The sequence below is a fragment of the Sinocyclocheilus rhinocerous genome, unplaced genomic scaffold (genome assembly GCF_001515625.1).
Source record: "Sinocyclocheilus rhinocerous isolate Xijiao unplaced genomic scaffold, SAMN03320098_v1.1 scaffold1126, whole genome shotgun sequence".
Lineage (NCBI taxonomy): Eukaryota > Metazoa > Chordata > Actinopteri > Cypriniformes > Cyprinidae > Sinocyclocheilus > Sinocyclocheilus rhinocerous.
Genome location: NW_015630071.1, coordinates 8,792 through 21,528, shown reverse-complemented (window position 1 = coordinate 21,528; position 12,737 = coordinate 8,792). Strand labels below are relative to the sequence as shown.

Genomic DNA, 12,737 nt, shown 5'->3' with positions numbered 1-12,737 from the left:
AAGGTTAAACTTACAGTAATGCTCAACACTGATTACCGTCAGACTTTCAAAATCCCTCATCACTTGAATTAAGATTATAATAATTTAATTTTAAAGCACAGCCACCACAAAATCAGACTTTAGCACCTCATTTTACTTTGAGATCGTTCTGAGGTTAAATACAGATTTAAAATCATAACAAGAAAATAGTTTAATAGCTATGATACCGTTTTTGAAATCAAATATTTGCATAGCTATGACAGGAAACACTGGCATCTAACAATGCCTTGGAAAAAACAGTTCATCTTAAAAAAGAAAGCATATACATAAACCCAAATAGGAAATACAACAGTTATTGAATAAGCATGTGTCCTATTCTGTATCCTAAACTCCTGAAACATTGGTGTCTCATATTTTAGAGCAGTCAATGCAACTTATGAAAGAAATCAATTAAATCTGTATGTGGGTGTGGAAAAATTCAGATGTAACACCCTTTGTAATCAATAACATTTTCAGAAGTATCTGTAATTTAATTACACGTTTTCTCAGTAACTGTAACTGATTACAGTTACATTTATTGTGTAATTAAATTACGTAATGCCGTTACTTGTAACTAGTTACTCCCCAACACTGGTAATATACGATTTAATGTATTTGAGTGAATGCCGCGTCTCATGATCCTGTTTCTCCGACTCTCAGGATCCGTTCAGATGAAAGAGTGTGTTTTTGTCATTTCCATCCAGAGTCAGTGGTGACGATCAGAATCTGTTTCATCATGGATGACGCACAAACATCCAGAGATGAAGATGTTTCTCCAGGATGCAGGTACTTTCAATAAACACTATTAAAACATGTTTAAAAATGTTAAAGGTTAAAAAATAACTTAGAAATTAAGGTTTTATTAAAAAAACATTAGACCACCTTTTTGATGATAAATGCATTTTCAGACCTTGTGATAAAATTATGATTATAAAGGATGAAATCTGTCCTGTTATAGTTCAGTTCATCAGAAGAGTTCAGAACCAGAGCCCAGCTGTGTGTCTATGAGGAGTGACGAGTCTATAGGTCATCCTGTAAATTTTAAGAGTGCATATACACAGACTGATCTCAGGTATACCAATTTCCACATTAAAGATGTGATTTTAGTATGTAGTTTTATATTATCAGATATGAGAAATTCTTGTTGTACATCTTTATAGATTTTAACTAATGTTTATAGATTTTTTCCTGGACTGGGCTGAAGGGAAAGAGAATCGGGACGTCCAGCTCATATTTCCTCTTCCTTTCAGAGAGCTCAATCTGATGAAGAACAAAACACTCAGTCTTTCAAATCTTCTTCAGGTATTTTTCCCTGAAACGGCTTGTATCAGGGGAAAGTCTTCTGCTTTGTTCATCTGACTGTTCGGGAACATCTAGCGGCTATATGTGCACCTCTTTTTTATAAAGAACTGCTCACAAATTTTCTCTAGTTTGTCCTCTGACCTCTCAATGTTTTTTAAGTATACTTTATCAGACCTAATTAACTCTCCAGAGAAATCCATCAATCTGTTCCACTGTCTGAATGAACTGGGTGATCATTCACTAGTGGAGGAAATACAACAGTATCTGAGATCTGGATCAATAAATAAAGCCAAACTCTCTTCATCTCAGTGGTCAGCTGTAGCTTTTGTGTTGTTGGCATCAGAGAAGATGCCGGATGAGTTTGACATTAATAAATTTGTTGAAGGAAACAATGAAACCAAAAAACTGGAAGTTTTTCAGAAACTGCTGCCTGTGATTAAAGAATCCAGATCAGTTCAGTAAGTATAACTGAAAACAATCACTTCACTGTTAAAACATAAAGAAAATAAAAACTCAAATAGCCTCAGTGCTGCAGATGCTATCCAGAGTTTAGTAGTCAGTCTTTTGATGTGTTTTCTAATCAATAACACCATAAGATTTTGAAGTCAGAGCAGTTGCATATGAATAAATTAGATTTATCAGTTATTCAAATGTTTTGTTAAACCACTGACATTGTGCAATAATCTTATTTATCTTTCTTTAACGAGCCTGATGCTCTGTGGCGTTTTAGATCTCAGTCCGATGATCCATCAAAAGTTGATTTGTGCTTTAAGTTTGTATTTTTCTCTTCAATAATGGATTTACTGCTTAACTGATCTCAGAGAATGAGGAATGTCATTGTTCTCTACAGGTTGAAGAATTGTGGTCTCACAGATGAAGGTTGTGCTGCTCTGGCTTCAGCTTTGAGATCAAACCCCTCACACCTGAGACAACTGACTCTGTCTAATAATAATCTAGGAAGTTCTGGAGTACATTTTCTCTCTACTGTACTCAAGGATCCTCAGTGTAAACTGAAGAATCTGTGGTAAGATTGGACTATCACCATGATATATATATATATATATATATATATATACCTGTTGGGGCAGAGTGTGGGAATCTCTGATTCGTTCCCCATGTTAATTGATAATTAATTAGAGTATATAAGTGCTCTGAGTTTCTTTTGGGGTAGGAACTCTCTGTGGGATAGTTTCTCTCAGGAGTGGCTCTTGATCAGGATGTAACTTCTTTCTCATTTGTACTTTTTATGCATTTCTTTTATCATGTAGCTTAAAGTTTTTGTTGTGGTTATTATATTTGTTATTTTCTTAGTTTTCCTTTATTATCCCTAGACTTCTGTTTAATATTATTTATTGGTTATTGTTGTATTGTTGATATCGGTGACTGGTCCCTGTTCAATGTTGTGGCTTTAAACGAGTGGGCCGTAACAATAGTGCAAATAAAAATGGTCAAAGTACTCTTTAAAGTGTATTTTAGGAATAAATAAATGTGATCTTTTTTTTTAAATACAGTAATTCAAAGCATTGTCTTTAATCTCTCTTTGTTATAGTTCACTTCATCAGAAGAGTTCAGAATCAGAGCCCAGTTGTGTGTCTATGAGGAATGAAGCGTGTATAGATCATCCAATACATTTTAAGAGTGGAGAAACACGGACTGATCTCAGGTCTAACATTTCTGTAAAAGATAAGACTTGAAGATATGATACAGAATAAAAAAATATTATCTTTATTAACTCATGTAATAATGTGGTATTTTAATTTTACAGTTTCAGCTGATTGAGCTGTAAATGATTGAACACATGAGCTGCTCCTCAGTAACAGAATACTGCAGGACTGAGAGTCACACTGACTTTACACAGACTTGACATTACCATGCTGTTTTATATACGTAGTATTTTGTAATTTTAATACTAGTAATTTCAAAATATTGATATGTACTGAGCATCACATTGTGCTCATCTTTTAAAGCCAGAATAACTGACTCTCATCAATTTGATCTTTCTGACTATTTTTAAAATGTTTTATCTGTGTTACACATATTACTACTCTGTAAGAAAAATGATGAGGATTTTGTAGATCTTAATGAGGAAGTTTACTGTAGCGTAGCAGTGGCAAAATACATGTAGCACCTTGGGTTCATCTAATTTGTAATGAACCCAGAACAAACAAAACTCAATCCTTTTATCGTTACAATTTACCACCCTAATGTAAATGAAGTTGGTCCTGTTGTAACAGCTGTGGTCTGTATATTAAAGAAGTCCAGACAACCCAGTTTTTTGAGATGGCACTCAGTTTCCCACAGCTGTTCCCATTCTACGATTGATCAAGTCAAGTCATATTTATTTTTATAGGCCTAGCGTTTTATACAATACAGATTGAGTTTTACAGGAATAATGAAGAAAATAATGATTCAGTGATGCAACAGAGATCTACTTTGCTGTAAAGCAGAAAAACAATAGTGTTATTGTTGAGCTGAGGTCAGTTCAGCATTGATTCCATTCCATTCATTAACTTCATGAACATTTGCTCAGGATTTGACCACCCCAAATAGTGCAGAAACAACATCTTGACTTTCTTCCATTAATTAAGCCATTTTTGGATTTTGGAGTGGAATCAGGGTCAGGGCAGTCTGTACTTTCTTACAGCTCCATATGTATTGGTACAGATCTAAATTAAAACTCAACTATGCACTGAAGAGTGTCATCAGTCAAAACATTAGCATTTTGCAAGACAGACATTTTACATAAAAATACAGACAGTGCAGTTAAGAAATATTATTTATCCTGCTTGAATGAGACTATATTTTTTATTATCTTTTTTTGTGCTGTTACATTTTAGACCTCAGCCTAATGATTCATCAAGCATATTGATTTGTGTTTTGAGTTTGTTTAATGGAGTAACTGCTAAACCAACACTGCTAAACTAGATCGATCTGAACTGAGAGTGAATAGTGTGTCATTGTACTCTACAGCTTGTGGGAATGTGGCATCACAGATGAAGGTTGTGCTGCTCTGGCTTCAGCTCTGAGATCAAACCCTGAACACCTGAGACATCTGGATCTGTCTAATAACAACCTAAAAGATACTGGTGTGAAGCTGCTCTCTGCTGGTCTGAAGACTCTTCACTCCCTAGAGAAACTGTGGTAGGATTTCTTGACTATAAACAGACTTGACCTCAACACAGTCAGAACTGAGAAATGAAGAACATGCTGGATTCATTCTTACACTGTGTCTACACTGGACACTCGTGACACTGCTCCACAACAGCTTTCCACGCCAAACACGACAAAGCAACCATTACAAATAGATTTGTCCTTTGTATCAAAAGTAGTGTGGGTGCTTGAAGTATGTCATAAATAGAACAGGGCATCAGTTTACTGTCAGGAATTTTTTGTTGCGTTGTTCTGAATCTAGTGTAGACAACATCACTGATTGTAATGGGTTCCGTTTGCTTTTGTCACATCGCGCCGCTCGCTTCTAGTGTAGATACTGTGGTACTGTTGATCACGTTAATCTTTCTTCAGTGACCGTTTTTAAATTATGTTTTTATTGTGTAAACACAGACGTACACACACATACATGTTGGTGCAGTTATTATGAGGACTCTCTGTAGGCATAATGGTTTTCATACTGAGCTAATGATATTTTCTATCTAAACATAACCCTACCCCTTAACAAAACCCTCACAGAAAACTTTCTGCATTTTTTACATTTAAATTTTTTTAATTTAATGTTTATTTAGCCATTTGGATTATTGGATTAGGGACAGCTGTGATGCCCTCAAAATGTAAGGGTAAAGACCTGAAACCTAATACACACTACATTATGATGATATTTAGTGTGTAATGTAGGTCAAGCCAGTACACACACACATGCACACACACTTTAGTACAGATAAATTAATAACATTATAAAACTCAGCTTTGTAGTGAATAGTGTTATTAAATAAAACATTTTTTGAATAAAATACAGACCGTGTAATTATGAAAATTATGCCGTTATAAAGTGCCATTTATCCTGCTTGAATGAGACTTTAGATGTTTTTGATCATGTTTTTGTGGTCTGTGAAATTTTTGACCTCAGTCCAATGATCCATCAAACATATTGATTTTTCTCTTTAAGCTTGTACTTCTCTTTTATAATGGATTCACTGCTAAACTGATCTGATCTGAGAGAGTGAAGAGTGTGTCATTGTTCTCTACAGGTTGTGGCGTTGTCGTTTCACAGTTGAAGGTTTTACTGCTCTGGCTTCAACTCTGAAATCAAACCCTGAACACCTGAAAGATCTGAATCTGTCTGCTAATAAAGTAGGAAATTCATTGACTCTGCTGTCTGAAGTACTACGGGATCCTCGCTGTAAACTGGAGAGACTGCAGTAAGATATATTCTCACACATGAAACACAATGTAATATTTGAAGTGTTCAGTCTCTTTCTGCTGCTGTGAGTTCAGCTGATTGAGCTGGAAATGATTGAACACTTAGTGTTGAGCTCAGAACCTAGAGTCCATGTCTACACTTTGGAAAAAATAAAATTATTTTTCTTTTATTTATATACTGGTTATTGCTATAGCTTTTTACCATGTTAAATTTACATATGGAAATATGGTTTATGCAGGTGTGGCTTGTGTATAAACTGCAACAATGTAATGTGATAACCATAAATGCATTAAAAATGCTATCACATATTTATTTTTTGACACAGATGAAAACAAGGCAGTATAGGGATCAGTGGTTTGTACAATGGTTCGGCTGACAAAACATCTTTCCAAACAACTTTCAGTAGACAAAAACTAATAAAACTGTTTTGAAAGTCATTTGTTATGCTTATACAGAAAAAAAAAATTTAAAAAGAGGAAACTTTAAAAATGATCAAGCAACCAGCTTAAAACTTTTTGGACTATTTGAGATGGACTGACATAATAATAGTAATAATAACAGGAATAATAATAATACAGACAGAATAATAATCAACATTAATATTCAGGCCAGATAATTAGCCTATATTTTATGTGATGGGGTCAGTAAGTGTGGGGTTAGATTTGTTCCATTATTCCAAATAAATAGATTATGATTCACAAATAAATGTACGATTCACAAAAATTAAACAAATTCACAAATAAATAGAATGAGATCCACAAATAAATGTTAGAGTTGCACGTATTTGTGGATCGCTTGGATTTTGAAACAGCATCAAGACATTCCAGCAAATCCACAAATAGGTAGATTCCACCCACCGTCTACTCAAGCCAATTAGATAACGGCCACATAGCGCTGGCCAATTAAAGCACTTCTCACTATTTTGATTGTAAACCACATTTTGCTTTACAATCAGGGCAGTCTCGTCCAGAAATAACTTTGCTCATTCATCTGCATTGGTTCAAATAGAAAGTGAAAGAAAGAAAGTGACGTGGCATGTGGCCAAGTATGGTGACCCATACTCGGAATTAGTGCTCTGCATTTATCCCATCCAAAGTGCACACACACAGCAGTGAACACACACACAGAGCACCATTTTTTTGCTGCGGCGCCCGGGGAGCAGTTGGGGGTTCGGTGCCTTGCTCAAGGGCACCTCAGTCGTGGTACTGAAGGTGGGAGAGAGCGCTGTACAGTCCCCCCCCCCACCTACAATCCCTGCCGGTACGAGACTCGAACCCGCAACCTTTGGGTTACGAGTCCAACTCTCTAACCATTAGGCCACGACTTCCCACTAGGAAGTATAAGGTCCATAAAAAATTGGTACAGTAAAATTTAAAATTTGGATTTCATTAGACCATGTATCAAGCCAAGCCACAGTATTTATTTTACATGCCAATGCCAGAGAAACAGCGGTTTACATGTCTGTTATAGGAACAACACTATACTAGATACTAAAAAATTCACAAATTAATGCCAGGCAGAGTTGTGTTTGTGACATAAAACATATTTGTAAATATTTTTATTTATGTGTGAATTAATTTTTTTGTGAATCCCTTTACATTTATTTATGGAACATAATCTATTTATTTGGAATAATGGAACAAATCTAACCCCATAGGAAGGGACCTGGGTAATGGATAGGAGGGCGCTGGCCCAAAAATTATGAGAAGCATTGCGTTAGATGAATGTTTGACCATTGCGTTCGCGTCTCACTTCTTTTGCAGTGTCGTTCACATGACACGCCATTCTAAAAACACAGCACTCAGAAGAAGTTTAACATTTAGAAAAGACCTAGATATTGCTTTTTCCATTCCACTGCCCTGCATCTCGTGTTTTTAAATGCAAAAATGTGTTCTATGTGAATGGCCCCTTTGACCTCAGTCCAATGATTCATCAAAAACGTTTTTGTTTTAAGTTTATATTTTGTCTTTAATAATGGATTCACTTCTAAACTGATCTGATCTGAGAGAGTGAAGAGTGTGTTATTGTTCTCTACAGGTTGTATTGTTGTAGTCTCACAGTTGAAGGTTGTGCAGCTCTGGCTTCAGCTCTGAGATCAAACCCCTCACACCTGAGACAACTGGATCTGTCTGACAGTAAAATAGGTGATTCTGTAGTAAATCAGCTCTCTGCTGTACTGGAGGATCCTCGGTGTAAACTGGAGAAACTGTGGTAAGATCATATACAGGCACTTTCAAAGTAACTTCAAAAACACAGCGCATTAAAAACGTCAAGATGGTCATGACGAAAATAGTGTGTGTGCTTATTATGATTATTACAGTAATCTGCAGGCTACGCAAAAAGACAATCCTTGAAATGTTTTTCATTTTATCCGTCATTTTATCCGTATTTTATCTTCACCAAGAAGCGTCATTTATTCAATCAGATAAAGACTCGTTTTCTTCTTAAAGTCACCATGAAATCAAAAATGACAATTCAAATGTTTATACAGAGTGTTGAAGTATTTATTTTAAATGATTTATCCGTGCACATTTCTATTTTTTTAAATTCATTTGCACTTGTAATCTTCAATCAAAAACATTAACCTGATCTAATCAATTTATCAACATTTCAGTCTCTTGACTTTAAACAGACTCAAGCCCAACAGAGTCAGAACTGAGAAAAGAAGAACATGCTGGATTCATTCTTACTGTTCATCACATTCCCCTTTTTGCAGTGACTGAAAATATTGTTTTACAAATGTAAAAAAAATCACTTCTCCATACATATTGGAGAATAAGATCCATCAGACATATTGATTAGTGTTTTAAGTTTGAACTATTCCTCTAATAATGGATTCACTTCTCAATCTGATCTGAACAGAGAGTGAGGAGAGTGTCATTGTTCTCTACAGGTTGAGGGGTTTTGGGGTCACAGGTGAAGGTTGTGCTGCTCTGACTTCTGCTCTGAGATCAAACCCTGAACACCTGAGAAATCTGAATCTGTCTAATAATAATCTAGGACAATCAGGAAGGAAGTTGCTCTCTGATCTGAGGGCTGATCCACATTACAAACTACAGAAACTGCAAATCTGTGAGTATATTTTTTTATTTAAAGCTTTTAATTTGGCCCAAGTTTAGTAACAGGCCTCATATGGGTGTAATTGGAAAAAGCTAAAAAATAAGATAATTCAGCTCCACTTTAGTCTCTGTCCGTCTAAACTGTTTAATGAGAGTTTAATTTAGTGACTGATCTATGAATATAGATCTCTTACAGTGTTTCCATGTGTAAGCGATAAAGAGAAAGTTGTTGATCATGTAATTATTAATCTATAAGCGGTTTTTCATTCATATCTGTAATATGAATATGCTAATATCTCTGACTGTTTTTTCTGAAATTGATCTGCTGTGATGTGACGGCAGTAATGTCTCATACTCATATGTGACTGTCTGTGTGTTTTATTGTAGGACTCTCAGTATTTAGATGTCAGTCCAGTTTCCTCAGGATCAGCTGATGGTGAATAAGGAGCCGCTACAGAGACACACAGTCACACAATCAACAGAGACTCAAGACACAGAGACACACAGAGATCTTGTTTTTATCTTTATGCGGGTCTGTTCTTTTAAATTACAGATTTCCACAATGATTTATTAGAGGACCTGAACTCACTTTATCATTTAAGACTCAATTTTATAAACAAGGGCCCATGAAAATCAGTGCCGAAAAGCACCATTAGCGAGTTGGAATTGTTTTAGATTCACTAGATATTGATTACAATGTAGCTGTAACACTCAATACACTACAAGAAGTCACAAAACTAAAACACTCATTTTAATCAACAAGTCATAAATAAGAAATTTGTCAATTCATTTCCTATCAGTATAACTTTTTAACATGTTTTCTTGGACTCAAGAATATTTTTAAAACAACTCGAGTCTTTTATCCTTTACTCATGTCATGAAGAAAGAACTTGGAATGTACTTATATGCTTTTACAATATCTGCCTCACGTATATACTTGTTGATGTAGATGGGACTCTTATCATAGTATTTGAAACACACACGGCAGATGCGGCTGATGTTGATGTGGCCTGCCGCACTTTTAGCCAGTCACTAGGGATCAGCAGTCAGACGTGATGATTCATGAGTGACGGGTTTTTAGCGCGATAAGGGATCAGATTTTGAATGCATAGCTGTATATTCAAGTGATCACAATGCCAGAGTGGCCTGAATATAAGTTACACTAAAGAGTGGGAGAGTGACTCAACTCTCACAACGTGAATTACACCTGTGGAGGGAGATGACATGAAGGCTCTAATATCATTGTAACTCTGAAATCAGAGCACAGTTGAATAATTTAATCAAAATTGAAACTAAATATGGCACTGTGCCAAGTTCTGTTCTGCTTCCCGGAAGACTTCCTCTAGTTCTGTCTGAAGTTAAAGTGCGACACGAAGGTAAGCGCATTACTGTTGCTGTCTATTTTTTATCATTCAATATGTATCAATGAATGACAATTTTGACTGTCATGGTGTGTGCATGAAGGAGTGTGAAATACCTGCTAATTACGTTGCTTATTCCGATCACTTATATTGGGCAATTTTTGAATTTAAAGTGGCTTATTCTGACTGTTGACATTGAAAATGATGCACGTGTTTTTTCGAGAATATCGGTTAATTTCTTGATTGCCGTTTTGACATAGTGTCTGCCTGCATATTTTAGCCATATTTGGTCATTCTCTTTCAATGTAATTGCCCTGATTTTATCCATTTTCCTGTGAAATTTATCTATTTTTATATTATTTTGTCATCATTATTTTGTTTTAAGGAGTTAAAAACTACCCTTCAAATAAAAACTGACACTTCAAATAAACATTGATAATCTCTAAACAATTATTCATATGCAACAATAAAAGTAATTATGTCTACTTACTGTCTATTTAACGTTTTAATTGTTGTGATTAATTATGGAAAAAAATAACGCATATGGGTTTATTTAAGATATATATAGTTTAGCAATATCACACAGCAAGAATGCTGTTTTTCCCGAATATCTGCACGATTACAAATGTGATGTTGATTTTATACAATAGTTCAATAAAAATAATTTAATATGTGAAATTTTAGACATTATATTGTATTGTCTGCTTGGCTCAATTTCGCAAATAGTTCAAACCAAAGCCACAGCAGAACTGTTGTTTGTCTCTTAGAAATACAGTGGTGTTTTGTTCCTGAATAAATCTACGTTACGTTTTTGAACGAATCGAGTCAATGATTCAGTGAGCAATTCATAAAGAGTCACTTGCTTCATTTCCGAATTAATCACTCGTTTGAAGGAGTCGGTTGAATGAATGACTGAATGACTCACTCAATCATTAATATGGTGACTTGTCGCCACCCACTGGAGGTTTTAGTTTCATATTTTGAGTATCAGTTCATTTAAAAAAAAATAATAATTTCATGGGCCAGTTGCATAAACATACTCACCACGTTAAGACTATGTCTTAAGTTTGACTAACTAGCAGTTAACCAAGTGGTTATCAGTCTTACTTTTCAGATTCAAATTATAACAATCTAAGTTTTTATGTAGGCTAACTGACTTTAAAAAGTTATGACCAGTCTTGCAGAAAAAAAAATAGGTAACTTTTAAGACTAGTCTAAGCAGTTTATGCAACTGGCCAATGTCATATTTCAATATTAATTTTTTTAAAACCATTAATGTCCATCTATTATCATTATTTATGTTATGTTGGATCAAAATATTTATTTCTAAAGCTACTTTTTGTAATGTCTATTCAATGCTTTACTCACCTAACACAATGTTTTTAAATAATCTTTTGGGGTGTATATTCTAAGCTAAAATTGATGTATGATTAATTTGTGATTAATTGGATAAATTAGGATCTAGTTGCTACATCATGGTGTTACAGATGATTTTGAATACAAACAGGCCTCCTCAAATTAATTTTACATGTGTTTGTATTTTTGTGTCTTGGATTGACTCTATGTATACAGGCAGAGGAAGACAAGTTGAGCTAGAATCTTAGTAGTGTCCCTGGAACATATTTTGTCTTTAAAATACAACCTTGTAAAAATGATTTTTTAAGGATGAAATTTTATTTGCAAATATTAATGAAATAACTCCAGACTCGACTCGGACTCGTGATGAAAGACTCCAGACTTGACTCTGATTCCATGCTTAAAGACTTCAGACTTGACTTCGGACTCCAGCTTACAGAGTTCAGACTTGCCTCGGACTTCAGATGAAAGACTTGTGGACATGTCTGATTAGTAACCTCAAGAAAAGGCCTGACTACAGATGTTATTGTAAATGTGTCTACCAGCAGAGGGCGTGAAAGATAATGCTTTCTTACCTTTCTCTTCCTGCCTATGAACACAGTTAATTACTAATAATTGTTGACACATTCCTCTTAATGGCATTTCTGAAGCCAGCATCAGAAAGCAGTGATGAGACAGTCACTCTCTTAATTCCACACTTTATATTAACCATTATGTTCTGTTTGGGTCCCAGAGCCTCTTTAAGTAATGAAAAACATATGTCTTTATTTTTGCATTGCTATATTTTACGGAAAGACCTAAATTACACCTGAATATGCGAAAGCATCAGAAAACTCACTCTACAGAAAGACCGTTCACCTGCTCTCAATGTGGACTGAGTTTCAAAGGAAAAGGCCACCTTGTGACACATGAAAGAATTCACACTGGAAAGAAGCAGACCACGTGCCATCAGTGTGGGAAGAGCTTCATACAGTCATCAGGACTCACTTACCATCACTCTGGAGAGAAAACATTTAATGCCGAGTTCACACTGCACGATATTAGCCCGATTTTTCACTCGTCGACAGGTTTTGCGAAATCGCCGACAAATGCCCGACATCGGAGGCAAATCGTCTGTGTGCGTAAGCGTCCAGTGCTCGAACTGGACAGAGCAGATTAAGCCTTTCTCGGCCTACTTTCTGGAACGGAGGAGGACAGAATGCCTGAAGTAATATGGGGCCAGGTGAAAAAGTGGGCATCTTAGGGACATACCCAGCCCTCGGGTAT

The 12,737-nt window shown here is 35.5% G+C and overlaps 1 protein-coding gene across 1 annotated transcript; it reads left to right on the top strand.

The window, feature by feature from the left end:
* The first annotated feature begins 758 nt into the window (after positions 1 to 758).
* Positions 759 to 10,424, top strand: LOC107739926 (ribonuclease inhibitor-like). Its single transcript, XM_016552177.1, has 9 exons — positions 759 to 804; positions 1,199 to 1,320; positions 1,480 to 1,778; positions 2,228 to 2,344; positions 4,291 to 4,461; positions 5,523 to 5,693; positions 7,733 to 7,906; positions 8,589 to 8,767; positions 9,142 to 10,424. Coding segments are annotated over exons 1-9 (1,281 nt in total). The 3' UTR covers positions 9,144 to 10,424.
* The last annotated feature ends 2,313 nt before the right edge of the window (positions 10,425 to 12,737 follow it).

Excerpts from the sequence above, each read along its gene's own strand:
- LOC107739926 (XM_016552177.1), top strand. The coding sequence starts at position 759 with ATGACGCACAAACATCCAGAGATGAAGATGTTTCTCCAGGATGCAG. Across the intron at positions 1,779-2,227 it reads AAAGAATCCAGATCAGTTCA|ATCAAACCCCTCACACCTGA; the intron begins GTAAGTATAACT and ends TTCAGCTTTGAG. Across the intron at positions 7,907-8,588 it reads TGTAAACTGGAGAAACTGTG|GTTGAGGGGTTTTGGGGTCA; the intron begins GTAAGATCATAT and ends TGTTCTCTACAG.